Source organism: Empidonax traillii, unplaced genomic scaffold (assembly GCF_003031625.1).
Source record: "Empidonax traillii isolate 1590-97213 ecotype Southwest subspecies unplaced genomic scaffold, ASM303162v1 scaffold426:size1138770, whole genome shotgun sequence".
NCBI lineage: Eukaryota > Metazoa > Chordata > Aves > Passeriformes > Tyrannidae > Empidonax > Empidonax traillii.
The window spans coordinates 571,894-599,842 of NW_020955619.1; the positions used below are offsets into that span (position 1 = coordinate 571,894).

Here is a 27,949-nt window from a genome sequence, read left to right on the forward strand (position 1 = left end):
GAGCAGGGCATTCCCTCCCAGGGCTGTTCCTTCCACATATCAGCCCGGTCTCAGCCACACTGAGCAGCCCCCCCCAGCCTGTCTGTGCCATCACATCCCACATCAAGCCAAGCTCTTGGGATCACTCACTGGGAATCACCATGTGTGACCTCAGGGATGGGCCCTGGGACAAGAGCAGGGGGTCCCAACGGACCCCTCAGCCCCAACCCCCTTCTCAGGTGTCCAACATTTCATATCCGGGCTACTGATCAAACCTGGAATGCCAAGGGCAGGCAGAGGGCACCCAGAGCCAAAGAAAAAGCAAAGCAGAGGCAGTTTATAATCAATGACTTTTTTATCTTTTGAAAATGGAAGCAATATTTGGACAGATACTCCGGCGCTCTATAAGAGCGCGTCTCTCCGGACTGGGCTGGTTCTCTCCTGGGATATCACGGCTACAAAAAGCTTCAGGCACTGACTCCGGTTGAGCCTGGCGAGGCATCAGTTCATTTAAATAAAATACAGGCTAAGAACTAAAATCCAGGGCGGCCTCTGGGACCGTCTCCCACACCCCCCAACCTCTGGGCATCTCAATCCAGCGGCTCCCAAAACTGATTTCCTTCCGATTTTAGGAACAAACCCGAGGTCCCCAAGCACACAACCCCGAAGTCACACGTACAAATCAACACAGAAATCACCACTTTGGGGGGTAATGACCTTCGGGTTTGGTTTCCAAAAAAAAAAAAAAATTCATAAAAATACACATCTCAGGCATTTACTGCAATACAGAAACGTCACCAAACAGCCAAAGAACCCGGAGCGGCCGGATTGTGGATCCACAGGCGCAGGGCAGGGGATGGCACTTGTCCCTAAACCACAGAAACCCCACTTTTCTGAAGCTTTCATGCTCTGCAATCCTCCCACATCCTCCATCTCCTCCGTCCCGTCCTCGTGCCTCTCCAGCTACATGACCCGGCCGTTCCCACGGCGCGGTCCCACCTCCACACACACACACATCCCTCCACAACAGGGAATCCTTAACCTGGAAGTTCTGGACATGCAAACTCTGGGAAAAATGGAAAAATCGGAGAATTACTAGCTAAACTAATGGAAAAAAAAAAAAAATCAATCACTTCAGCCTGGCCGAAGGGACACGTGTCCCGCCGGGATGCTCCGAGCAGGGGACGTGGGGCAGGGGCTCCCACGCGCACGTCACACACACATGGAGCTGCCACGGGCACAGAGTCCAGCTGGGAGAGGGATCCAGAGCTCCTGGACAACTGGTGGTCTTTGCCCACCTTCAGATTTCAGATGGGCTGTCACCACTCCCCGGCTGTGCCGGGATGGGCGGCACTGATCCAGCCTGGCACAGCTCGTGGGGGGATCCTGGATCCCATTCCCAGCACAAGGACATGGCCTAGGAGCAGGGAGCCAGCCTGCCCCATCCCTGACAGCCCCCTCACAGGGGAGACCCCACCTGAGCAGAGCTTTGCTGAATCGAGGCATCCATGGAATTCCAGGAGGAGCTCGCCAGCCCGGAGTGCTCATGGGGTCTCTCCCCAAAGGAACGTGTGAGAAACCAGTTCTCCAAACTGGGATAAAACCACCCTTCCCAGTCCCTTCCACTCAGAAGGGGTGCAGGGAGGCTGGGGTTGGAAGTCACTCATCTGATTCGGGAACAAATCCTTTCCTGCAAAGCTTTCCAGCAATGCGGGGTGGGAGGCAGGAATGATGGAGGAGAAAACAAATTATAAAAAAATAACGACAGAGGCATTTTTTCTGGGGAGAATCATCATGGAAAAGTCACCTTCTTGCTGCTAACACTGCCTTGGAAGCAGAGGAAATTCCAAACATCAGCACTGGTGTGAGAGGCTGACCGGGATTCCAAAAGCTCCTTAAAATCCATGAGCTGAGGAGTGTGGGAAGCAGAACAAGGATTTACAGCAACCACAGAGCTGAGATGGGCACCACAGAATTCCACCATCTGCTGGAATCCCACAGCTCACCTGAAACTTCTTCCTGGAAAAAAACATTCCTGCATGGAAGTAACTTCTGCCTACCAATTGAAATAAATCAGCAAGTAAAACATGTGAGTTTGGTAATGGAATGAAACCTTGGGATTATTTTAAAATGGGAACATGGTGCTGGGTTAAAAGTTCTGAAAGAATAAAAATAAAAAGGATTTTGTGGGATGAATCCCTTCTTTCAGATCTATATATTTATATTTTTCTGTCAGACAACAGGGCTGGGAGCAGGAAGGGCAGCTCATCCCATCTCCCAGGGGTCTCAGCAGGGAAGGGAACCCACCTGATTGTTCCAAATTGAGGATTTATACAAAATAGCTTCAGCTTTGTTCTCTGCACAGTGTAAACACCCACTACACACCCCCTGTCCCTTGGAATGGAAACACAAATACTGCAAAGTGGTAAATAAGAAAAATAAAAAGCGGTTCTTTTTCTATTTTTTGGCAACTTCCAAAAAAAAAAAAAAAACGGTTAAGAACAATGTGGCATTGGTCCCTAAATCTAGAAAAAGGTATTTGGGCACGACATCAAAAGTCAGAATGGATTTGTTTTTCAAGGATTCATCATAACATCTGAAAAAAAAAAAAGACCTGTAAAAGTAGCACTTATTGTTTTTGACTTGGTTTGACACAGTCACAGAACATCAGGAAACGAAAAAATCTTTCACTAAAAAGCTTGGCTTGGAATCATTGGCTCTCGTTGACGTGGGTTTAGGAGAACAGGAAAGCTCGGGCTGGAATGCTGCAGGCTGCTGCTGGCTGCACTGGGAGCTGGGATGTGCCTGGGCCGGGGCCCCTCAGTCCCCGATCTTTGCCATCTGCTGCTCCAGCTTGGAGATGCGCTCGTCCTGGGAGGAGATCGTGTCCTTGATGGATTTCAGCTCTTTCAAAATCTCGTCCAATTTGGCTTCGTTTTGCTGCAAGGCAAGGCAGGGCACGTGTGAGGAGAGCTCTGCAGTTTTCCAAGGAAAGGGCTCCTCCCAATGGGATTCTCTGAGGGATGAGGGTGTAACGTCCTCTCTGGAGCAGCTGGGATGCTCTGACACTGCTCCAGCTATTCCCTCTGGTCCTGTCCCTGCTCTGACACTGCTCCAGCTATTCCCTCTGGTCCTGTCCCTGCTCACAGGGAGCAGAAAGTGGTGCTGCTCCTTGGAAGGAAGCTTTGGACACATTGCCTGGAACACCATAACCAAGCACCACCTCAACTCCAGGTCACCCAAATCCACACTGAGCTTTGTTACACCTATTCCCGAAGAACCAGTCGATATTCCTGATATTCCCACCCCAAGCCACCACCCCTAAAAGCTCGCAGAGATCACTCACGGGGTTTGAGGCATCCGCTGCTTTCTTTGGAGCGTTGATGAGATCACTCTTCTTGTTGGCCGCAGGTTTGTTGTCCAGTATGTTCTTCTTGACCACCTTGAGGTCCCTGTTCTTGCCTGGAATGTACCCGTGCTTCAGGGAGATGAGCAGGGGGTCGGCGTTCTTCCCCTCGAACCACTCCTCGGCCTCCAGAGCCGCTTCCGGGCCGGCCGTGTCCGGGTACAGGTCGTCCTGGAAGAGGTCCGACTGCAAGGCAGAAGAGAGGGATTGGTCAGGGGCTCTGGGAGGCACAAGCTGGCTCCAGACCTCGTGCCCAGGGCAGTGCTCACCTTGCGGGGAACCGTCATGATGATGGGCTCACACTTCCTCTCGTGGAGCTTGAAGAACCTGCCATGGGAAGGGAAAGGTGGGACTCAGAGTGAGGACTAAGGAGAAGGTCCACACACACTGCAGTGGACCAGGGGACAGAGGAGACGGGAAAAGCACAACCCCATGGAATCGTGGAATTATTGAGGTTGGAAATGCCCTCTAAGATCATCAAGTCCAACTGTTCCCCCAGCACTGCCAAGGCCCCACTAATCCATGTCCCGAAGTGTCATATCTATATGGCTTTCAAATCCCTCCAGTGACAGGGACTCCAGCACTGCCCTGGGCAGTCTGTTCCAATGTCCTGACCACCCCTTCCATGAAGAAATTTTCTCTAAAACCTCCCCTGGCACAGCTTGAGGCTGTTTCCTCTTATCCCATCACTTGTTACCTGGGAGAAGAGCACATTCCCTCCCAGCAGAGACATGTTCCCTACTAGAGCCACTGCAGTGAGAGACCTGCTCTCCTGAGATGTTTGCTGCCTTTCCCATGTGTCCTGAGCCACAGCTGCCCTCTGCTCACTGCTCTGTTGCTGCCACCACTCCCGAAATTCCCAACCCCAGCTTCCAGCCCCGCTCACCGTGCAGGGGCTGATCCCAGCTCTGGGCTCAGCTCTCCTTACCTGGCAATCTCACACTTGTTGACGTCGAGGCCCCTCTTTGGCATGAACCCCATCCCCCTCTGCGGCTCTTTGCTGCTGAAGGTGTTGAGGTAGTGAACATATGGGGACTCATCCGTGATCTCGAAGTAGCGGATGCTGCTGTCACCCTGTGGGGACGAGAGGACACCCTGCAGAGCCTGGGGCAACCATCAGCCTCACCCACAGCCTCCCCTCCCAGGAATGCTGCCACACACAGCTTAAAGCTGTTTGTTTTTGTTTTTTTTAAGCTAAAACTTTAAATCAGCTCCTTGATGTAATAGTCCCTCAAAGTCCTGCTCAAAACACTCATTAGCTGTTCGAGAGATAGGATTCCTGAACGTACTTGTATAGATTTTCCTTTGTTCATTGTGTCTTTGGCTCCTGTTTGTAGGAAGTCCATCACAGGTAGGAACTTTAAAGCACAAATTGCTTTTAGAAAGTAGCATCTGATCCCAGTTTTCTACTATTTAACCACCAAAAATTACAACGAGTGTTGCCACATGCTCCATCATCCTCAGGCACAAGGAGGGGAACATCTGAAATGTACCTTCCTTCCACACCAACATAAAAACATCCAGGTCAACACCAGCAAGAGAAGTTTTAGTAACGGTGTGGGACTTGTTAGGCAGCTTTACCCAAGTCAATTCATGTCAACATCCAGGTACACTCAGACCTTCCCAGGTGCTGCACAGTGAGGATGAACCCCATTTCAGAGCAGCCTGGTCTCTCTGCAGTGATGATTTTTTGGTTCTACCTTCTCCAACTGAGACACCTGGGGAACATTTCAGAGGCACCATTCCCTCCACAGAGATTTCCAAGCGTCTTCTTACCTTCCCACACAGGTAAATGATGTTGGTGTCCGGGTCGTAGAACGGCAGCAAGACCCCATTGCTGGTGTCCATCTCGTGAAGGGCGATTGGCTCCTCCATGTTTTTCTGGAAATAAAGAATGCTAGGGATGTTAATGAAGGCTGGAAAAGCTCCTGTTAACACAGGATCTAAATTATTAACAGCCCTGCAGCCAGTGAGCTCCCAGCGGTGTCTGCACCACCCGGAAGGATCCGTGTGTTACAACAAGCACTGGGAATGTTCCCAAGCTGATTCATTCCCCCCAGGGTGTTTCAATCCCAAAATTCAATAAAAGCAGAAGCCAAGAAAATCCACTAAGTCAAGGGAAATATGCGACACAGCCATGTTAGTGCCTTGTGTCAGTGTGATGGGTTGGGTGATGGATGAGGGGACGGAGGCTCCTTCCCTGGAGATATTCAAAAGCCACCTGGACACATTCCAGGTGGTCCCTTCCAACCTGAGTCCCTCTGGGATTGTTGTCGTCCTGCTCTGCACATACAACATACAGAGTGAAGTGACCTTCCCACAGCCCCTCTGCTCGCTGTGCACCTTCCCAGGCTCTTCCAACCTGCAGCTCCTGGGTCATCGCTGCTCTCGGAGAGGCCCAAGGGAACTCAGTTCCTTCACTGAGTGACCATCCAGCCCAAATCATGGAATACCTTCTGGCATGGGAGAAGGCAGAACATGGAAGAGGGAATAACCCCAAGTATATAAATAAAGTAGGAATTTTGGAATATGCACTGGCACAGGTTGCCTCGTCCCTGGAAGTGTTCCAGGCCAGGTTGGACGGGGCTTGGAGCCGCCTGGGATAGCGGAAGGTGTCCCTGCCCAGGGGTTTGGAACAGGATGAGCTTTAAGGTCCTTTCCATCTCAAACCATTCCCTGACTCCATGACTGCAGGGCTGGGTTAGTGACTCAGCAGAGGTGACCAGGGCAGGAAGGGGACAGGGACATACCGGATTCCACAGCGCCAGTTGCCGCTCGCTCATGCGGCTGAAGCCGGTGGTGAAGATGTTTCCATCAGCCAGGAAAATGGCTCTCATGGGCCGGGCTCCCTCGTGGGTTTTCTCTTTCTCCTGGAAGAGAGGAGCAGGTCAGTCTCCAGCAATAGACAGGAAAACCCATGGGGTGGTGGATCCTCTCCCAGCTTTATGGAACCACCTCGGGACACACGGCTGCTCCTCGCAGGACGTGATCCAAGGAGCAACATCCAACTATTTTTCCCCGATGCTTGAGGGAAGAAACCAATTGCTAAACCACAAGAGAAGTGGACATTCCTGGCTCTTCCCAGCTTTGCCCATCAGCCTCTTGCAAAGAGGTTTTTCTTCAACCTTGCAAGCTACACACAGGCTGCTAAACCTCTGCTTCCCAGGCACAGCTCTGGAACTGTAATTATACAAAAGGATTAGACGTGGAATTACACTCCTGCAGGTTTTAAAACTGAGCCCTAAAATCCTAGTTCAAACACTAATCCCAATAAACCCAGACAAATCCTTCAACTCCTGCTATTCCTTCTGTAATTTTTGCCTCCCTTTGAAAAACAAAACTGAACATGGTGTGAAAATACTGAGTGAGAAAGTTCTTTCTCCCAGTTTTCTTGCTAATTCTCTGCTGGAGTGAAATCCAACTGTTTCTTTAATTATTATGTGAACTTACAGCAACAATTTCTTGTTTCCTGGGGTCAATAACTCGGACTTTCTTGTCTTTGGAGGCTGTACAGATGAGGCTGCCATTGCGGTTCCAGCTCACGTTGTAAATCATATCCACGTGCATGTCATCCAGGTTGATGAGGGCTTCTCCTGTCCCCACATTCCAGATGATGATGGCATTGTCACAGCCTAAAATGGAAAATAACAGCCACAGTCAGAAAATTGGTGAAAAAAGTCACACCAGGAAAAAAGCCAGAGGCAGGGAACAAGGGATAAACTTGCTGCAGCTCCAAAGGTTTTTGGGGAAACCAAATACCAAGTTGGGAACTCAGAAGGGATTTTTATCAACAGGAAGGACTCAGCAGTCCAGCTGAAAGGACTGGCTGCTTTCCTTGGGATCCAACCTACAGGTCAGGCTATGGAAGCCTCAGACTGTGCTGATGGATAATGAATTATCCAATTTATTTCCATAATGATGTGACTGACTTTTAGTGGTCAAAAGAATCTCATTCTATGGACTCTACTAGCCAAGAAGACAATTTGGAAAATGCTGACAATGAAAGCTTGTGGGAGGAGCAGCCAGACTCTGGGATACCTTGCAGGGATCAAGGGAAAGAGAAACACTCCGGTCTGTTATAAAAGTGTATGAAAACAGGGATATGGGGAATGCAGATGTAAACAGTTATTGCAAATCAAATAAAGTCTGGAACAACTTTAATACTCTGTTTTATTTTTCCAAACAATTCCCTGGTGCTTGTCCCTGTAAAGTGAAGATAAAATAGGCTGAGATAAGGAGGGGGCTGCCAGCCACGTGTCCCAGTGTTTCCAGGCACTGCCAGGAGTCTTGTGATTCACAGGGATCTAAGCAGCTGGGAGAGGAAAAAAGGGAAAGGAATCAACACCTCTTCTCCAAAATTCCTGGAGGGAGGTGCCTGTGGCCCCTCCTAAGGCCGTACCTGCACTGAGCAGCACGTTCCGGGCCGTCGGATGCCAGGCCACAATTCCGACTCTCTTAGAATGGCCTTCCAACACCACCACTGGCTCTGTCAGGGACAGGGTGAGCCCATTCTCAGGAATCTGCCACACCTGGGAAGGGAAAGGAAAGGAAAGGAAAGCTGGTTAGCCCAGGCCATCCCCTCTAAAGAGCACGTGGCTCGTCTGCTTCCTGCATCTCACAGCCGGCGGCCGAGCTGTCACTCCTCCGTATAAACAGGAAGAGGGAATTGTTCCCAATAAATCCTTGGCTGATCTATGTGCAACATCCTTCCTTTCTCATGTGCCAGCACTCAACCACCGGCTCCTGATGCTGCAAGTCCCTGTTATCACCATGTCCAGAGACTTGTTCGGCTCCGATCCTGCTGAGGAGGAGTTGGAAAAACCTGCCTTGGAGCTCCAATTCCACGTGAACAAGCTGCTGTCTTTCCAAATTATGCTTGTCCCTTGGAGGGATGATACTGCAGTGCCTACTTTTTATTCCTTTAGAAACACCAGCAATTTGTTTCCCCATTAGATCGAGGCTCCTTCTAGATCCCATTTAATCAGGGAAGCACGGGCTGGTCCTGGTAGGGGTTGGAGTAGCCCAAACCAGCATTGCTGCCTCTTCACTTCTGCCCTGGTTACACAACCCTTCTCTTGCAAACATCCTCAGGGAAGGGCCACCAGGAGGAGGAACAGCCCCCCCAAGAATGCCAGAGCACTGGAATTCCAGCTGTGGAGCCCAAAGGAGGCGGCACCAAAGGGAGGGAGGCGGGCTCTGTATCTGGCAGGGATGGGACACACAAACCCATCACCCCGGGGCAGGATCAGCCCGACCAAAACTATTCCTCACACTTCAGCCCTGGACAATCCTCTTGGAATTGAAGTTGACCTCTGTGTGGTGCATTAACAAATGCAGTGGAATTAGACGCCCCTCAGTGAGCAGTTGGAGCTGCTGGAGGCAGGTGGCAGCATTGGAGCACGTTTGCTCTGCTTCCCATTGTTTGCTTTTCCTGGAGTTGGAGAACAGGGCTCGCCAGACGCTGCCCACGGTGCCCAGCAAGCTGTGGGAGCCGGGAGATGTGAGGGAGTGGATTTAGGAAGCAAGGCAGACACACACCCGTGAGGGTGACATGGATTTTTATGCCAATCCCAGTTTTTTCCCTCTCCCAGCGATGGTTGTGCTGCAATAAAACCCAGTGAGATGCAGATTCTCAGTGGGTCCCAGCCCACCTCTAAATAACCCAAAAATGATTTAGCTTTTCATGGACACAGCTCTTGGTGCTGTCCATCCCAGCACCCTCAGGGTCCCAGGAGGAATGACCACAATGGGAACACCACCTCAGGAGAGGATTCCAATGGGAACACCAACTCAGCAGAGGATTCCTCTGCAAGGGGAGAAAATGGTCATGGCCCCAAGGCTGCCAGAGCTCAAGGAGTGTTTGGACAATGCTCCCAGGGACAGGGTGGGATTGTTGGGGTGTCCTGTGCAGGGCCAGAAGTTGGACTCAATCCTTGTGGGTCCGTCCCAGCTCAGGATATTCCATGATTGTATGGAAATCCCTCTCTCCCTTCCTGCCTGATGGAACAGCGCTGGCGACACACTGACATAAACTGAGCCTTTTCCCAGTGTGATTTTAAACTGGGGATGCAAACAGGAGCTGCTCAGCCTGGAGAAGCAGGATGTCACCCTGCTCCCTTCCCATTCCCTCCAGCTCTGCCACTGACTGCGATCCAACCCCTCCGAGGTTCTCCCGAAACACGGCAGGTCAGCGAAGCACAGCAAATCCCTGCACCTGCCCCGACACTTAAAACTGGGTTACAAATGGGTCAGGTTTATGGAAACAGCTTTTTTTTTTCCTGCCAGTCAGGGAGTAACAATGTGACAGCAGCAACAGTTGGGAACATGTTTGCGCCGGGAATTCCGTGTCAGTCTGAGGCATTTAACTCTGTAACCGTGTGAGGTCTCCGATGAGCCCCAGGGGTTTGGTGGGTTTTCTGTTTCTCATCATCTGTCCTCCTGCATCTGTAGCCAGGCAGGGGCAGAGTAGTTCCAGCTAACATTTTCCCCCTGTGAGGGGCAGCAGCAGGAAAGGCACAACATTCCCAGGATCTCTGATTCTATTCTGCACCATCCCAGCCAGGAAGGGTTCAGGGATCCCTCTGAGCAAGTGCATTTTCATAGCAAAGAATAAAAAAAACCCCTAGAACTGAGTTTAAACATCAGCCTGGAAATGCAGGGGTTGGGAGAGGGAAGGGAGACAAACCACTCATGAAAAGGGTTTTTTTAAAGCCTCTGGGGAAGATTTTTTTTCCATCAGGGAAAGCCCTGATAGTTTGGAGCAGCTGCAGAGTAGTGTAATCCTGGGCAGATTACAGAATATTGACCCAATAATCCTGCCTGGTATTTCAAGAAATAATAAATAAATGAGTGTGAAAGGTCAGGGGATGGTCCCAAGCGACCTGGCCCCTTGTTCCAGGGTGGGAGTCCGGCCTCAGTATGGGATCAAATTAAATTCATGGGGAAACTAAGGAAATTTGGATACAGGACCCAGCCTGGTGAGGGTGAGGACTCAGGATAAATCCAAGGAAGCAGTAAAATGCTGCAGGATCAGTAAGCTCTCCAGTCTGGGAGTTTTGGGTGTTTTTGGGGGGTTTGGGGTTTTTTTTTGAAGTCAGCAGGGCCGGTTTGTTTGTGCTGGAGGAAGTGAAGCCGTGGCACAGCAGAGGTTTGGGTTTGGGTCTCACAGGAAGGGCAGGAGGGGGAGGTTTTGCACAAACAAGGTTTTGCACGTGAGCAAGAAAACAAAGCAAACTTTTTCCACCTCCTTTAAAGAGAAGCAAAAACTCTCTTCTGGCTCTGCACAACCTGCAGAGAACATTCAGTCCATGTCTAGAAAGAACTCCAATTCCTGCATCATAAATATTAATTCCCATCACCTTAAGTGAGGAAACAAGTGAGTCTGAGCCCTGGATTTATCCCTGTCCTTGCAGGAAGAGGCACTTTGAGCATCATTTCTGCAGTTCTCAGACCTTCTCCTGGTTCACCCTATCCTGGTCCCAGAGGTGCCCACAGGTTGGTGGCCCAGGTCACTCGAAGGGCTCTGCTTTGATTCTTGAAGCAATTTGCTCAACCCCATGAGCTCTGCTCTGCCCATTACACCCAAACTCATCAATATTCACCCTCTGATGAAGCAGATTTCCCATATCTGAGGAAGGCCCTCGACACCATTCACAAGTCTTTCTCCAATAAAACATTTTCCAGCTGAATTCAAAGCCTGCAGTACATTCCAGCCATTCAGCAGCACCCCAAGCAGGAATACTGAAGCAATTGCTTATTTACTGGCACAAGGAAACAACTCCTCCAAGGGATGTTCTTTACACACCAGTGCAGTTCCCAACTGCCCCAAACAATCTGGGATCCATCATTTCTCACTTTAAACCTCCTTAACACACACACACATCTTCCTGCATATCCCTGATCCTGTGAGCACAGCAAGGACTCACCTATTTCACCTTCCACTCCAGACAGGTCACACCAAGAGGTACCAAACACCACCACGAGTGGGCAAACCCACAGCCAGCTCCACCCTGCTGCCTTTCCACGTATGTGCTGCCTCCAGGGATGCAGGGAAAGCTCATCCCCACTTTGGGATGTGCAGAGAACCCCTGGTGAACCCAAACAGCCTGCTCAGTTGGAGGCACAGATTCCCACAGATGGTTTGTGACCACATTAGGAGCACTTGGACAAGCACTTGGACAACTTGTAACTGAACACTGTTGGTTTTTCTCCATAATTCAGTCCCTCTGGAGCCTCCCAACATAGTTCTCATTGCATTTGGATTAGAGGCTTATTTTGCCTCCAAGAAGGCAGCTCTGGACCTGCTGATGCTCATGTTTCAGAGACCCTTCCAGTGCAGCCCTTCTGCATCCTGGTTCCTAGGGGAACATTCCTGCATCCTTCCAAAGTTAGTTCCAGCCCAGTAGTGAATGTTACAAACAAAGAATCTTGTTGTTTTGTGTAATATTAAATATAGTCCATTTTGTTAACATGCTTCAGCTTCCAAGACTGAGAGATCACAGGCAAGAGCTGTCCCAGGAAAAGCCTCTTGGGATGAATCCCCTCCCAAACATTTTAACGACGAACAGAAGCGAAGGAATTTATCTGACATGATCTATAATAAGATTTCAATATAACATTCAGCCTACAGCATTTCTAAATATGGCCAAAGATCCCTGGAGTTATTTGGCATTATTTCATCTTCCAAGGATTTTCTTTCACTGATTCTGCTGTGTTTGCATACACGGGATTCCACATCCATCACGGAGCGAGCCCGGCTCCTGGGCACTGGGCTCTGCCTGAGGTAAAACAGGTCTCAGGACCAAGCCTGGCAGGTGCAAAACTTGGATTATTATTTTGCTCTTCTAAAAAAAGCCCTTTTGACACCTGCTCTACAACCTGTAGACGCAGGAAGAACTTCAGGCGTCCCCCTTAAATCAAGGGTTGAAGAAACTCTGAAAGCTGGTGGGCTCGTTCCCTTCCAATCCCAACACACACTGCTGGATCCATGGGGATATGTGAGGTAAGGAACCACCTGCCTTCTGCAAAGCTCTACAAATCAGAACACCCTCACCATGGACCAGCACTCTCCCTTCTCACACCTCTTTTCAAACATCAGACAAATCCTCAGGGGAAGGAAAAATGGGAGATATTCTTCCCTGTGACAGTAGGCAGGCCCTGGCACAGGTTACCCAGAGAGGCAGTGGAAGTGATGGAAGGCAAGGTTGGATGGGGCTTGGAGCAACCTGGTCTAGTGGAAGGTGTCCCTGCCCATGGCAGGGGGTGGAACTGGATGATCTTCAAGTTCCCTTCCAACCCATCCCATTCCATGATGACTCCGCCCTCGGCCTCAGAACAGGAGGTGTTTTCAGGAACACAAGCATCCTTTGGAGCAGAATATTTACCAGGGAGCAAAGCCCACCCCACAAGGCCCAGGGAACACTCACCATGACAGTACAATCCTCGGAGCCGCTGGCGATCACCTGGTCGTTGTGGGGACACCAGTCGATGTCCAGTACTGGTCCCGTGTGGCCACACACTGTGGGGTAGGACTTGTCAATCCTGCCTGTCTGAAGGGAGGAAAAGAGAGAGAGAGCTGTGATATTCCGAAGGAAGTGGCTTCCCAATGCTGCATTTGCTCCTTCAGTATCCAGAACTTCGTGACATTTGAATCAGCTCATGGGTCAGCAGAGGAAACAAACCAGCACCTCTGGAAACTCCCCAATGTGCAAGAAAAGGGTTTGGAGGTTTGGCACAGGAGCTGTGCTCCCATGGGATGCAGGGATGCTTTCCCACCCAAGTCTCAGCACTTGCTGTGATGCCATGCCATCCCTTTGTCCATTCCCAAACTCTTGGGAAGAACAGAGCTCTGTTTTCATCTGTGCTTCCCAACGGTGGCCAGTGGCAGCTGAAGGTAAACAAGCTCAAATTCAAATTGGAGGTGTTGCTGCTCATTGAATTTACCAAGTCTCCCTGCTTTTTTTATTATAGAAGGATTCTGCTCATATGGGAAGTTTTTAGGACACAGTTGTGCAGAATAAAATACTGTTTTCAGGAATAAATATTGCTGACATGGACTGAGACAGCCACAACCACACCTGATCCATCCACGGCCACAGGACCAAGGCTACCACCTGCCAAGGATCATCCCAGGGACAAAATTCCCCCAAAAATGAGCTAATGAGACATTTAAACCCAAACTGAGACAAATCAGTGATGCCAAGACAGATGATGCAGAAACACCAACTTTGCCACCAGGTCTGTTTTGCTGAAGCACCTGATCCCCCCCCGACGGCTGATGTTGCCAACAAGGAAGAAAGGGGAGGACAATTCCTCTAATCATGGTTCTCTCTCTTAGCCAAGCCTTGCACAGATGGAAAGCAACATTTAAAACACTGCAGACACACAGCAGTAGCAGCAGGGTGAGCAGGACACTCCTCCACCTCCAGGGCCAGACCCCTGGTCCTCCTCCAAGGGGTTTTGTTTCCAGGGAATGGCCCTGTCATGATGAGTGATGGGAGAAGAGAGACAGGAGGGAGAGGTCCAGGATGGGGTCATCTTCTTTTGTGTTTAAACATTCAGAAGAAATGACTGGAATTTCATTTTTGCCTTTGGATGATAACATTCCCCAACCTTGGAGATGACATTCCTTAATATATGCCTCCTACCAAGCTCCATGTGGGAGGCTGGGCCTATTCAAGCCTGTCTTAAAGCAGGATAATGTTGAATACTGGTTTTTGAGGACAACTGACCTGAAGGCTCCACTGGCAGCAAAACCAGACCTTGGTCCAAAAAAATCCCACTATTTCCTAAATGGCAAAATTTAGGTTTAAAAACAAACAAAAAAAAAGGTCTCAGTGATTCAACTGCATTTGAAATTCTTACAAAGGGAGAAAGAGTTGTGGATGAAAAGCCATAAAGCTGCCATTCAAGAATTAAAGCCTGTGTAATCCCTCTTGGATGCCATAATGTGAAATAGGATTTAAAAAATTAATACACCCAACTGCCACGTTCAGTTCATCTATTTTAATGGACCTAATTAAAAAGAGAACCATGCAGAGCACATGGACATGGATGTATCACAGGAGGCACAGGACAGGCCACGAAACACAGGCCTAACCCAAAAGGGCCCATAAATAATCCCAGAATCACTTAGGCTGGAAAAGGCTAGGAAAAGAGTAAAAAACCAGGATTATTAATGCAAAATGTCAGTGACTGCCTGTCCTGGCTCCTGGCAGGAAGCAGTGGAATCCTCCAAGAGGAGCCCCTGGTAACTATTTCCAGGTTGCACGAGCCTTTGTTGTTTTAGTTTTGAGTTTTGACAATCATCACCTGCCAACACCCCCCAATCCTGCCTGCGTGAGCACCCAAACGCCATTTCCAACTGGGAACAGCCAGCCAGGATGGGGAAAGGAGATGGGATTTAGCAGCAGTGTGGGAGAGATAAGAACTTCCAGAAATCCCAAGAGTATTTATTCACCGAAAATGACCAAACCAGGCGCTAGAGGACAAACAAAAGGAGATGTCCCACAGCTCCCTGGGGTCTGGCAGAGGAAAACAATGCTGGGGAGATGAACAGCGCAGGGCCATCTACACTTGGGCACGAGAGGAGCAGCTCTGCTGCTCATCAGGGTCCATAAATAATCCCACAGTCAGTTAGGTTGGAAAAGATCTCCAACATCATGAAGTCCAACCTGTGACCCATCACCACCTTGTCACCCAGACCAGAGCCCTGAGTGCCACATCCTCGAACACCTCCAAGGACGTACAAAAGTAAGTACAAAATGAGACTAAATAAGGATGTAAACGGGCTGTTCGAAGCCCCAGCTGGGTGAGCACTTGCAGAGAAGCTCCTGCCTTGCGGTCAGAGGCACAAACCCATCTCTGCAGAGCAGAGGAAACCGCAGGACCTTCTGCAGAGCAGAGCAGAGCGAGGGCTCCGCTCGGCAGCGCTTCCGAACCCGCCTCAGCTGCTCCTCTCCCCAAAAAAAAACACTTACTGCAGAGCCTCACCCCCCAGAACGGACTGGGGAGCAGTCACAGGACAGTAACCCATGTCACCACCCCAGGGCCTGACCCAGCGGGGTGAGAAATGAGCAATTTTTAACTCAGAGGTGTTATTTGATCACCTCTCTACATCCCTTTTGCAAACGCCACCCCTGCAGGACACACCACAAATTTCCCTCTCTGGGGCAGGGAACCTTTATTCCTGGAATTGCACGGGACTAGTTGTGCACGGAAGAGCTTGAAAAACAATATTGGAAAGGGGGGTGATAAAAAGGAAAGACTAGGAAACCTCCAGTAGGGAACTAAAAACCCACCAGGCTGTAAAACGCCCAAATTCCACGTTTCTAAACACAATTCTTTTCCAAAGAGACGCCTCTGCCAGTGGAACACCACAAGGTTGGCAACTTGGTTGCCAGCTGGGGGAGTTTCCATGCTCCTGTAATGCTCCCAGGTTTGAGGATTTATTTATTTATTTGTAAAATGTAATCTTTTAATTAGGGCAGGATTTAAAATAAAGCACAAGTGCTGATACACAGCTTAAAATTAACTCGGTGTGACTTCAAGAAATTAAACCCTTCTCATAATCCACTATGACTGTGGTTGGGCAACACATCACAGTAATAACTTTTGAAATTTGGAGCTGTGCTTGATAAAAAGTTGGCCAAAAAGGTGAATTTGAGGATTATTAATAAGTTGGGTGGTGTTGGCTAGAAGCACACTTGATATTCAAGTCCTTCAGTAGGGGGTAAACTGACTTTACTAAATGATTTTTTAGTGCTTTCATGTATCCCAGATCAGAAAAAAAAATGTTAAATACTCAGAATTATTAAACCCAGATCAGAAAAAAGTCACAGATGAGAAAAAAAAAATTGTTATTGATTCAAAAAGGGACAGAGAAGTGACATGAGAAAACTGTTCCTGAAAGTGGGAGTTCTATGAATTAATTTGACTGTCTTGTGATCCTTTCTCTGCCAGAAAAGGGCAATTGGTTGCAGGAAACAGCTCATGGATTATGGTAAAAATATCAGGGAGAGCAGCTGCTTCCCCAGCCCGTGGCTGCTCATGGAAATCTCCATTTAAATTGGGGAAGTGGCATCGAGTTGCACAAGGCAAAGCAACCCCCCCTCACTCTGCACAAGTTTGAGGAAGGAAACCAGGTCACAACTGCAAAGTTTGAAATACCAAACCCACTGCACCTTTTCTCTGCTAGAGAAAATACTTCTTTTTTCTTTAAATTGTGCCTTTTCCTTCCAACCACCTCAAGTTTCACCCAGTGCAGGGAGGGAAGTTGAGCTCGGGGCATTGACCCACCAGCACCAGCTGGTCATGGAGGAGGCACTTGGAAGAAAACTGGGACGAAATGGAAGTGCCTGGATCTCTCCTGAGTGGGACCAAGAGCCATTAATCACCCACAGAGCAATCAAGGCATCCAGAACTAATTTGGAAGATTAGGAAGAGTTATTCCCAAAAGGTCCACTGGAAAGCTGTGCAATAGGAGATCCCTGTAACTGCTCTCCAAGAATCCCTCAGCACTGCTCCTGCTCTCTTTACCACCTTGACAGCTGCAGGGCTGGGACACTGGATATTGGGAAAAACTCCTTCACTGGAAGGGTGGTCAAGCATGGAAAAGGCTCCACAGGGAAGTGGTGGAGTCACCATCCCTGGAAGTGTTAAAACACAGGCAGATGTGGCACTTCCTGATATGGTTTAGTGGAATGAGGGTGATCAAAGGGCTGGACTTGATGATCTTTGAGGTCTTTTCCAGCCTTAATGATTCCATGATTCCATTCCAGGCTGCCATAGAATGCAGACAGCTCCTTGTTCTGGAGCTCCCAGACCAGAATGAATGTGCAAAGAGGAGGGAAAAAAAACATGGTAACCTCGTACACCTGAACCTGGTGATCCGTTGGAATCGAGCTGACAGGGATAAATATAAACTTCCTTTTATAGAGAAACATCCAAGGTGAAATAAAAGGACAAAATCCAACCACACTCCTCTTAGAATGGCTGGAGGGGCTCAATGAACCCATCACAGGAAAACCTCTTGATTTTATTTTACACACAGGGTAGAAAAGGATGAGTTTTATTTCCCAGTGCTTCCTGGAGGAATGAGAATCGGGAAGAGCTGCTTAACAACTCACATATGCCAGGGTTGAACACCAAGGCATATCACTTGCAGAACAACATATTCCTTGGAGAAGATCATTCCCAAGGTGTCCACACCCCCACCCACATGCCAGTTGCCTCCCGGGGCACCAGCTGATCCCCCAATCCTGCAGGAATGCTGCCAGTGTGGGGGGAGTGCAGGAAGGAGTCAGGAAAATGGAAAATCTAATATAAGGTATATCCAAAGGGAACTGAATAAACCTCTGCTAAAGGCCTTATGTAACACAACTCGTGGCTGAAGGAATCTTTCTACATGAACTGAAAGGAAAAGGGAACATTTGCAGCACGTCTTCCTGCGCAGACACAAAATGCAAAGGTTTCTGGAGGAGGGAAAAAGAACTTTGTATCCACTGAATCCATGGGGTTTGAAGTCCCTGTCCCTAGCACATCAGGAAACCCAAGGAATTTTCAGCTGGGCTGAAAAATGAGGATCACCCATGGAGTTGGGGGACTTTGTCCCCCATATCCCTCTCCCACTCTGACAGGGAAGGATCTGCTGCTGTTTCCATCAGTGTTGGAGGGGAGATGAGCCATCAATCCACCTGCACCAGGGATCTCTGGAGGACAGGAGCAGGAGAATTGCTCCTTCCCTTAACTCCCTAATTCTGCCTTAATTTCCTAAGTAGGAATTACCTCCCATGGAACGGTCTGGGTTGGAAAGGACCCTACAGACCATCCCATGCCATGGGTAGGGACACCTTCCACTAAAACAGGTGGATCCAGGCCCCATCCAACCTGGCCTTGGACACTTCCAGGGTTGGGGCAGCCACAGCTTTTCCAGGCAACCCGTGCCAGGGCCTCACCACCCTCAGCCAAGAATTCCTTCCCAATATCTCATCTAACCCTGCCCTCTGGCCATGGAAAGCCACTGCCCCGTGTCCTGTCCAAAGTCCCTCTCCAGCTCTCTTGGAGCCCCTGGAAGGGGCTCTGAGGTCTCCTTGGAGCCTTCTCCTCTCCAGGTGAACAATCCCAGCTCTCCCAGCCTGGCTCCAACCATTGGAGTATCTCCATGACCTCCCCTGGACTCCCTCCCTGCTGGAGGTGATCTACACTTGTCCCACCAGCACAAGACCACCATAAGCAACGGCTGAGGCCCTGCCTGATTGAAGAGTTTTATATTTTGATTCTTTCCCTGTGTACCTACAGTTTTCCCTGGGATCAGGCTCAAAGCAAACCAACTCTACAACCCAGTTTCTCACTGCCCAGGACAGGCAGGGAAGTTTCCTGTCCTTCCCTGGTGTGTCCAGTTAACGCTGATCACTCTGGCTCTTATCACCTACACAGTACTCAAAAACTTACAGCTTTTATAAACTATGTGGCTCATTCCAGCAGAGGCCAATGCTCCAGACCAACCAACCTGTGGGAATAGGATTTTCTGGTGCCGGAGCATGGGAATGGCGAGTTCCTGGCACAGCCCCTGCACATGTGCGTGCAAGAAAACAGGAAGTTCAGACAAAGCATTTCCACAGCCAGCAAAGCCGGCTGGGCTGCACCGGCCCGACCCCGGCTCCACACCGGGCTCTGCGGGAGCCGCGGGGATGGAGGGGGGGAAGCAGCCCCTTGGATCTCCCGTCTCCGCTTCCAGGGGGTGCCGGAGGGGCCCTCAGGGCCGGGGGTGTGGGGCTCAGGACGTGCCGAGGCCACGGGTGTGCACGGGTTAACTCCTGCGCAGGGGTTGATTCCCGTGCACACGGGTTAACTCCCGTGCACAATTCCCACACGCGGGAATTAACCCGTGCACAACTCCCGCACACACGGGTTAGTTCCGGCGCGCAATCCTCGCGCAAACGGGTTAATTCTCGCGCGCGCTGAGGTTGATTTCCACGCGCGGTTTGATTCCGGCGCTGAGGGGTTAATTCCTGCCCGCACGGGGGGGGTTAATTTCCACGCACAACTCCCACGCCCACGGGGTTAATTCCCGCGCTCACAAGGACTTAATTTCCACGCGTGGCTCAACTCCCGCCGCTCACGGGTTAACAAACCGCCACGCGAAAGCGGTTCACTCCCACGCACAACCCCCCGAGCTCCCGTGGGTTAATTAACCCCCCCCCGCGCTGCGGCGGCTAATTAGTTCCCGCGCTCAGGGTTAATTCCCGCGCTCAGGGTTAATTCCCGCGCACCGGCCGCGCCGCGCCCCCGCCCCCGCCAATCAGCGCGGCGGCCGCGAGCGCCGCCGTGACCATATAAGGTAAAAAAGCCGCGGCCGCCGCAGTGCCGCAAAGGAGGGTGCGCGCGCCCCGGGGGGGCGGGGCCTGCGCCCCGAGGGGCGGGGCCTCCCCTCAGAGGCCGCTCCCCCCACACCCCTTATCCAGCACATGGTGCGGGGGGCCCCCCCAAAAAAAAAACCACCCCCAAACCCCCTGCCCAGCGCCCGGAGCGACAAACCCCTGCGAATAGCACTGGAAATGGCCAAGGGAAAACACGTTAAAACGAGTAAAATTCCCCGCTCTTCTGCGCTCCCGAGTAATTCCCAGTGGGCTGCAGGGCCCTGGGTTTGAGTGGACGCAATGCCGTTACGGGCCGTAATTTTCCCTGCAGAAATGCAGCAAGTGTATTTTTATGGCTCAGTTTTAAAATCAACCCAAAGCCATGGTTTAAAATTGCCCCTTTTTTCTTTTTCTTTCTTTTTTTTTTTTTTTTGTTTGTTCCCCTGAATATAACAACGAGGGTTTTGCTGCAGGGGGGACTTAATAAATATCCCTGCTAAACGGGCTCAAAGAGAAACCCAAATGTTATTTAGGGTGTTGAAGGAACTGAAGGAACAATTTCATCAGCCCAGGCTGTAAAAATAAACGTGGAACACAGGAACTGGTTCGAGCTGAATTGCAAAAGAACGTGTCAGGCTGGGAGTGAGGGACACAGCCCCTCCAGCTTTGCAGGAACCTCCTCAGAGGTGGATATTAAAGTGTGAGGCAGGAATGAAGCTAAGGGCACCAAGGAAATGATAAATACAGGAGAGGGTGGGAGGAATAACTGAATAAGTGTAAAAATAACCCCAAAGATAAGACGGTGCTTCAAAATGCAGAAGGCCAGATCACTCAGAATTAGCAGGAATTTCTGCCAGGGACTGAGAAAACACAGAACCATGGAATCATTACAGCTGAAGAAGCTCTCTGAGACCACCAAGTCCTAATGTTCCTCCAGTGCTGCCAAGGCCACCATGTTCCCAAGTGCCACATCCACACGTTTTTTGAACATTTCCAGGGGTGGTGATTTCACCACTGCCCTGGGCAGCCCTGTGCCAGTGCTTCACAACCCTTTCCATGAAGAAATTTTCCATGATCTCCAACCTGAACCTCCCCTGGCACAGCTTGAAGTTGTTTCCTCTCATCCTGTCCCTTGTTCCCTGAGAGCAGAGCCCGACCCCCTCAGCTCCCCACTCCTGTCAGGGAATTGCAGAGAGCGAGAAAGTCCCCTCTGAGCCTCCTTTTCTCCAGGCTGAGCCCCCTCCCCAGCTCCCTCAGCTGCTCCACACATTTGGATACAGGAGAAGGAAAGAGGGATGCACATCCCCTGCTGATGGTGTCTGTGCCATGATGCAACACGGGTGCAGCTGGTGCTGTGCTGAGCAAGGAATTCCTGCTCCAGGTCTGCCCACCACCCATGGTCTGGGCAGGAGGAGCACTTGTGGCCCCAGGATGAGCCCAAAAGGCTGTTCAAGAGCAGCAAATGGAGCTATTTTGGGAGGTTGGGGTTTGGCTTTGCTTTGCAGGACTGAGAGGCCGTTGCCTCCGCTTTGCCCTCACCATGTGGGAGCTTGTGTTCAATCCTGGTCACTATTTCTATATTTAACAGGGCAGATCTGGAAGTGGAGCTGGGAAACAAGCACAGGGCTGATGACAGACCAAGGACAACTTAACTATACCCTTAAGAGAGAAGTCTGAGTGTCACAAAGAAAATAATGTTGCAGAAAAAGACTTTGATCACGAGAATTTGCTGGTTAAGCATCAGAAAGGGATGAGAAGAATCTCCAGCAAGGGTGGAAGATGGATGTGATTTTTCCATGGAGTATCAGGGGCAACAGGAATTTCTTTCAGTCAGACCCAGCTCCTGCCCATTTACATCTAACACAGAACTGAAAGGAGCTCCAGGATGGTCTCTCTTCCCAGCTTTTCAGCCTCCAAACCTTTGATCCAGCCAATCTCATGGCTGATGGACAGGAACCCACATTCTCTGGGTGTTTGGCAAAGCACAGCCCTGGGGCTCTACAAATAAATCCAAAGGAGAAGGGAAAGAGCAGTGGATGTGGGTTCACTGGAAGATTATTTACTGGAGACTTGGCAACATCTTGCCAAGAGAGAACATAAAGGGGGGGTGTCTCCCTGCCCAATTCTGGAAGGAGCTGTTGGGCTAAGGTAGTTCCTGAACTAAGTGACACTTGCAGAGCTCAAAAACCTGAATCCCTGACAGTGGAAAAACCTTGACGTGATCACAAAGAGGGTTCTAAGATATGATTCTGTGTAGAAGCTTCTGCCAGAATTGGCTCAGATTGGTCAAGCAAACAGCTTGTTTACTGTGTTTAATGTACAGGAAGCATCATCCTGATTACAGACATTAAACATATTCCTACATGGCACTGTTTGTCACCACAGCAGACACTTCCCAGCCTTCATGTTATTCCCAAACAGGCACCGAAGTGACAGCAGAGCTGAGCAGGTGATTCCAGAGGCTCAAAAAGCACTTACCTTGTGCAGAGGCAGCACCAGGAAGGCTCCCCCGCCGCTGGCATCGACGATGATGGCCACAAAGCGGGGGTTGACTGCACAGAAGGAGCTGTCCCAGGTGACCCGGGACACGCGGATGTCGTCGTAGCACTGGTCGTTCTTCACGGCCTGGCCGAACACGTGCCGGAATTTGCTCTGTCGTACCACTCGCCTCATGGTGTCTGCAGGGCATGGAAAAGGGACATCAGTCACAGGGGCAGGACCTCTTGCTTGCCCAGGAGATGCCTGGCCAAGGGCCACCACGGGACGCTGTCACCGGGTCCATCGCTGCGCTTCCAACAGCGCAGAAATGCAGATTCGCTCACTGTTCAGAGAATTATGGAATGGTTTGGGTTGGATGGGACAGAACCACAGAATTGTTAGGGATGGAAAGAGATCAACCAGTCCAACCCCCCTGTCCAGACAGGGTGACTCGGAGCAGGTGACACAGGAATGTGTCCATGTGGGTTTGGAATGTCTCCAGAGAGGAAGACTCCTTGCCCTCCCTGGGCAGCTGTTCCAGGGCTCTGCCACCTCTATGGGAAAAAATTCTTCCTCATATTGAGGTGGAATTCCTTGAGGTTTAGTTTATGGCCATTGCTCCTTTTCCTGTCATTGGATACCACTGGAAAGAGTCTGGAACCATCCTGCTACCAAAAACCTTATCATCCAGTCCCACCCCTACCACGGGCAGGGACACCTTCCACTATCCCAGGTTGCTCCAAGCCCCGTCCAACTTGGCCTTGGACACTTCCAGGCATCCTCTACCTTGCTTTAGACCTGCCAAATCCTTAGCCAGTTTTACCTTTTCCTTCTTTTGTTAACTGGAAGTTCAGGTTATTTTGTACCAAACCCAACCAAACTGCACTTCCAAGGGGCTTTTACAGAATTTGCCAGTTAAGCATCAATTTTCCTACTGTAAATGTACTCTCTGCAGGAAAGGAAGTTCCTAATCCTAAAAGCAGTTTTTAGACAAGTCTCTACATATTTTCAGGGATAAATCTAGTCTTGGATTGAACTTGTTTACTTTCAAGTCAGACAGGGGCCAGAAGATGTAAATAAAAATGCAAGCTCCCAAAATCCGGTGTTCCTGTGAAGTGGTTCCACATGTTCCCCAGCTCCCAGTTCTTTCTTCTAGCTCCAAAGTCTCCCTAAAAAAACCATAAAATGCATTTCCTAGGCAGAAAGGAGTAATGGAAACAAGTTAATGACTCCAATTAACTTGGTGTGTCTGGAGCATTTCTTGAGAAAAATTATTTTCAAGAATGCTGAAGTTAAAATAGAGGGAGAGGGACTGGTGTGGAAAATTCCAGCACCTGGGACCTGGAAGAAGACTCAGGCGCAACACCATCCTTGGATCACATTGCAACTTATGGAGCCCTCACATCTTTGTAGGGCTTTTCCCAGCCTTCCAAGATTTTCGCCTTCAATCCGTGCTGGCAGAGGAGGAGCCTCCATACAGCATATCTTGCTTTTACATATGGGAAAAATATTTCTGTCCCAGTCTCCAGGGAAAGCAAAAAAAAAAGAAAAAAAATGGGAAAAATAAAAATAAGCAGAGTCCACCTCCTATCTCGCCTCCCAGAAGGTCCCCAAGCACACGGAGAGGCTGGGAAAAACTGCTCATGGAGCTCCTCGCTCCAGCTCCAGCAGTGATGCTCCGGAGCGAGAGACTGGGAATGTGGCTCCATCCTGACTCGCTGTGCACAGCCTGTCTCCTGCAAACGTGATGAAAGCTTGTAGGGCTGTCTGTGACTGCAAAGCTTTGCAGGAACGTTGATGGCTGTTTTGTAGTCTGGGAGGTTAAATAAAAAATTAACAGCGACAAAAAGCGGAATAACTGGAGGGAAACGCTCATCAGAGCCGGGAAATGCACAGCCCATAATGTGTCTGAAGAGGAGAAGAATGTTCCAATTAAGGGAACAGACAGCTCTGGAGTGAGACACTCCAGCTCCGCAAAGATAAGGGAAAATAAGCAGAGGATTTGTTCTCCAGCAGATCACATTTGGGATCTGGCACTGGCCACCTCCATCTCCAGGTGGGGCAGCTGCTGGGACATGGATCCAGTGCTTAACTGGAGCCACCAGTGTGCCCAGCCCACACCAAGGGTCACAGCAGGAACCAGCTCAGAGAAAACCAGCTCTCACAGAATGTTCTGAGTTGGAAGGGACCCCCAAGGACCAGCGAGTCCTTAAGTGAATGGCCCGTCTGGGGATGGAGCAGGGATTGACCCCATGGCCGTGGCATTACAGACACTGTGCTCCAACTGAGCTTCCCTGCACACAGATAATAAATGCACTGATTTGGGGGTCATTTTTGCAACGGGGACACCTGTCCCCAGCTGTGGGGTGGAGGCCACCAACCACCTTCCCGTGGGCCACGTGGCTGGTGATGGCTTTGAGCCACCAATGACCCGAGTCCCACAAGCTGGTGACACAGAGCCACAGGCTCCGGGGTCATTTCCAGTGCTGGGCACTCCCTACTGCCTTTCTCATGGTGCCTTTTCCATAATGATGTCCTGATATTTTAAGGACAATTAAGAATGTCTAAGAAAAAACAGGTGTTGCTTTAAAAGCAAAATTCTGTGAATAAGCGGGGTGCTTATTCCATGTGAAAACGCGACATGGAAATTATTAGGGATTTCTATGATATTATAGATAAACTTGGGCTTCCCCTGTGCTTCTCATCAGTTAATGGAATTGCATAACACACCTTCTGCCAAGTGTTTCCCTTCCAGCACAAGGCCTGTTCCATGCTGGACACGCCCCAGAACACCAGAGTGCAATGGGAAGTCACAAACCAGGAGCTGCTCTCCAGCTGCAGCCAGAAGGTAAGAGCACAAAATAAAAATATGGAATGGGTTGGGTTGGAGGGATCCTAAAGCCCATCCTGCTCCACCCCCTGCCAGGGGCAGAACAGGATGTCCACTCTGCAGGGACACCTTCCACTAGACCGGGCTGCTCCAAGCCAACCTGGCTTTGGACACTTCCAGCACAATCCCAGCCTCACCCAATCGTGCCCAAAGAAAAGGTGAATTTCAACTCAAAAATGCCCAAAAGACACGAAACACTCTGAACTCCCAAAGTTCAGTAAGATACATCATAAAAAAATGCCGTTCCACACCCAATTACTAATTTGTGTCGACTCATCCCAGACCTGTCAGGGATGACACCCCCAGGGCTCCTCCCAGAGCCAGGAGGGCTCAGCACTCACGGCTTTGACCCTGCCAGGTCCTGCAGGGCACATCATGCAAGAGCAGCATCACCCTCATCACCCCTTTCCTCCCTCCCTTCCACCACTCCAGGCGACACCAGGCCACCCTGAAGACACTGGGATGTTCTCCAAAGCCCAACATGCCACAACAGCACCCAGCTCAGCCCTGTCCCACCTCGCAGCAAATCCTACTCAGCATCTGCCTGCACGACTCATCCAGGAGCAGGGAAAAGTCCCCTGGCTTGGTGCACATGGATTTTCATGGCAGGGAAAAGTCCCCTGCCTGGTGCACACTGGATTTTCAGTGGCAGTGTTCCCACCCTGCTGTGCATGGAGATTAAAATCAGCTTGTTGAGGAGAAGGTAAAGCGGCGGTTTGAACTCGCCGTGCTGAGCCAACACGCAGCAAATTGCCCGGTGCCACCATCCCACAGAGCCAGGGGTTTGGGAACTTCTCTGCTCTGATGCTGGGAATTCAGATAGGACAGCTATGATTGTAGCTTTTCTTCTCTTGATCAATACCAGGACACCACAAAAAAAGGGTTACTTCAAATACCAGATACCGGGGGATCTGCCACCCCTTCCACCTTCACGGAAGAGAAACTCCCTTTGTCCTGTGGTGAAATCCTACTACTTCATTTCCCTCATTTTTGCCATGTGATGGCAATCATTGGGTTTTCTATAAATGACTTTGGAAAAATGCAAAGAGTTCAGATGCATCCAAAAATACCCTGATTTGTTCCAAAGGGATCTGTTGGAACACACCTTCGCTGCCCTCTTCTCCACCTACAGCTCCTCATCCTTAGCAGGAACTCTGCTGAACACATGGTGAGCAGCCTCCAAGTCCTCATTTCCATAGCAAAGGGAGTGATTCTTGGCGTTGGATCACAGCCATTTTGATCTGGCTGCTCTCCAAGGAGAAGGAGGGGGGGAATGTGCAGGCTGTGGTTATAAAGAGCAGTGACTGCAGATCCTTGAGAACACCAGAGAGAGCAGGTGAAAAACTAAACAGGGGGAGCTTGAGCTGAGCGCCCAAAAAGAGTCGTCTCCCCACCACAGACTCCTTAAACATGAAGAGCATTCAGTCTCCTTAGTTGTTTTTCAATACCTCAGTGCAAAGGATCCCCCCTCCTCCTCCTCCTCCATCTGCAAGCAAATCCACAGCTCAGTTTGGTTGCCACAGGTTCTCTCAGCAGAGCCACGTGCAGCATCCAGGCAGGAAGGAGCTCCAGCTTGGCCAATTCATGGAATGGTTTGGCTTGGAAGGGACCTTAAAGCTCATCTCATCTCCTGCCATGGGCAGGGACATCTTCCACTATCCCAGGTTGCTCCAAGCCCTGTCCAACCAGGACTTGGACACTTCCAGGGATGAGGCAGCCACAGCTTCTCCGGGCAACCTGTGCCAGGGCCTCAACACCCTTGCAGCCAAGAATTCCTTCCCAGTATCCCATCTAAATCTACCCTCTCCCAACTTAAAGCCATTGTCCCTTGTCCTGTCACTCTGTCCCTTGTCCAAAGTCCCTCTCCAGCTATTCTGTAGCCCCTTCAGCCACTGGAAGGGGCTCTAAGGTCTCCCTAGAGCCTTCTCTTCTTCAGGTGAACATCCCCAGCTCTCCCAGCCTGTCTCCACAGCAGAGGGGCTCCAGCCCTTGGAGAATCTCTGTAATCTCCCCTGGACCTGCTCTAAGAGATCCATGTCTTTTTTTTTTGGTGCCACTTTTAGGATTATCAGGTGAGATACCAACACCTGAGATGATTCACCACAAGGAAAGGCTGATTCAGGCTCTACCAGCCATGTGACAGGATGACCTGGGCAGTTCAGGGAGCCTTGGGAAGTGACTTTGGAAATACCAGAGCTGGCAAGAAAACACATCCATGGCTAAGAGGGCTGTGCTGGGGTTTTACCACTAGGAAGTGGACTTGCAGCAGGACTTTTAAAAAAGGAAGTTAATTAGATCATTGTGCTGTTAAGCCTTGGCTGAGGAGCTGGAACGATCTGCACACACTTGCTAGACAGAAAGTGTGTGTGTGGGGGAGGTAAAGCACAACTTTGGAGGATTTAAATCCTCCCAACTGGGAGCTGAAAGGCGTTTAAATTTTGCCAGAGTTACAACCCTCAGCAAAATTAAAACAGAAGCGTTGGACACCCTGCAAAGACCACGACAATAGAAGTGCTGACAGATCTACGGTGGCTGATCTCCTGGATCCCGCTCGGCCACACACGGAATCTTGGTGGGGACAGAGGAGCGAGCCCTCAGAACTCTTCTCTCCCTAAAAAGTCAAGTGACTTCCAGCTGAAGCTTGCCATGCACTGGAGTTGATCTCCCAGCCTGTGCCTGCTGTCCAGCCCAGCCCTTGTGTCAGCGTTTCAAAGGCCCTCAGAAAGGCAGGATTCCGGCGGCCGCGCTCACACAGGGAGACTTTTCATTCCACTCCTGTCTGATCTCCCATCATGATGTGTCACAAGAGTTACCATGAGTTTGCCCATTTTCCTGTTT

The 27,949-nt window shown here is 50.2% G+C and overlaps 1 protein-coding gene across 1 annotated transcript in view; it reads right to left on the reverse strand.

Annotated features, from left to right (window-relative positions):
* Nucleotides 1–312: 312 nt before the first annotated feature.
* Nucleotides 313–27,949, reverse strand: part of CORO1C (coronin 1C) — a 40,321-nt gene continuing 12,684 nt past the window's right edge. Inside the window, exons 2-11 of the mRNA XM_027894335.1 lie at nt 22,222–22,421; nt 12,811–12,933; nt 7,785–7,914; nt 6,836–7,017; nt 6,136–6,255; nt 5,162–5,266; nt 4,314–4,459; nt 3,655–3,712; nt 3,326–3,571; nt 313–2,919 (exon numbers count right to left, since the gene is read on the reverse strand). Of these exons, the coding sequence (XP_027750136.1) occupies nt 2,800–2,919; nt 3,326–3,571; nt 3,655–3,712; nt 4,314–4,459; nt 5,162–5,266; nt 6,136–6,255; nt 6,836–7,017; nt 7,785–7,914; nt 12,811–12,933; nt 22,222–22,416 (1,425 nt within the window). The 5' untranslated portion in view covers nt 22,417–22,421 and the 3' untranslated portion in view covers nt 313–2,799. The remainder of the gene's footprint in view (nt 2,920–3,325; nt 3,572–3,654; nt 3,713–4,313; nt 4,460–5,161; nt 5,267–6,135; nt 6,256–6,835; nt 7,018–7,784; nt 7,915–12,810; nt 12,934–22,221; nt 22,422–27,949) is intronic.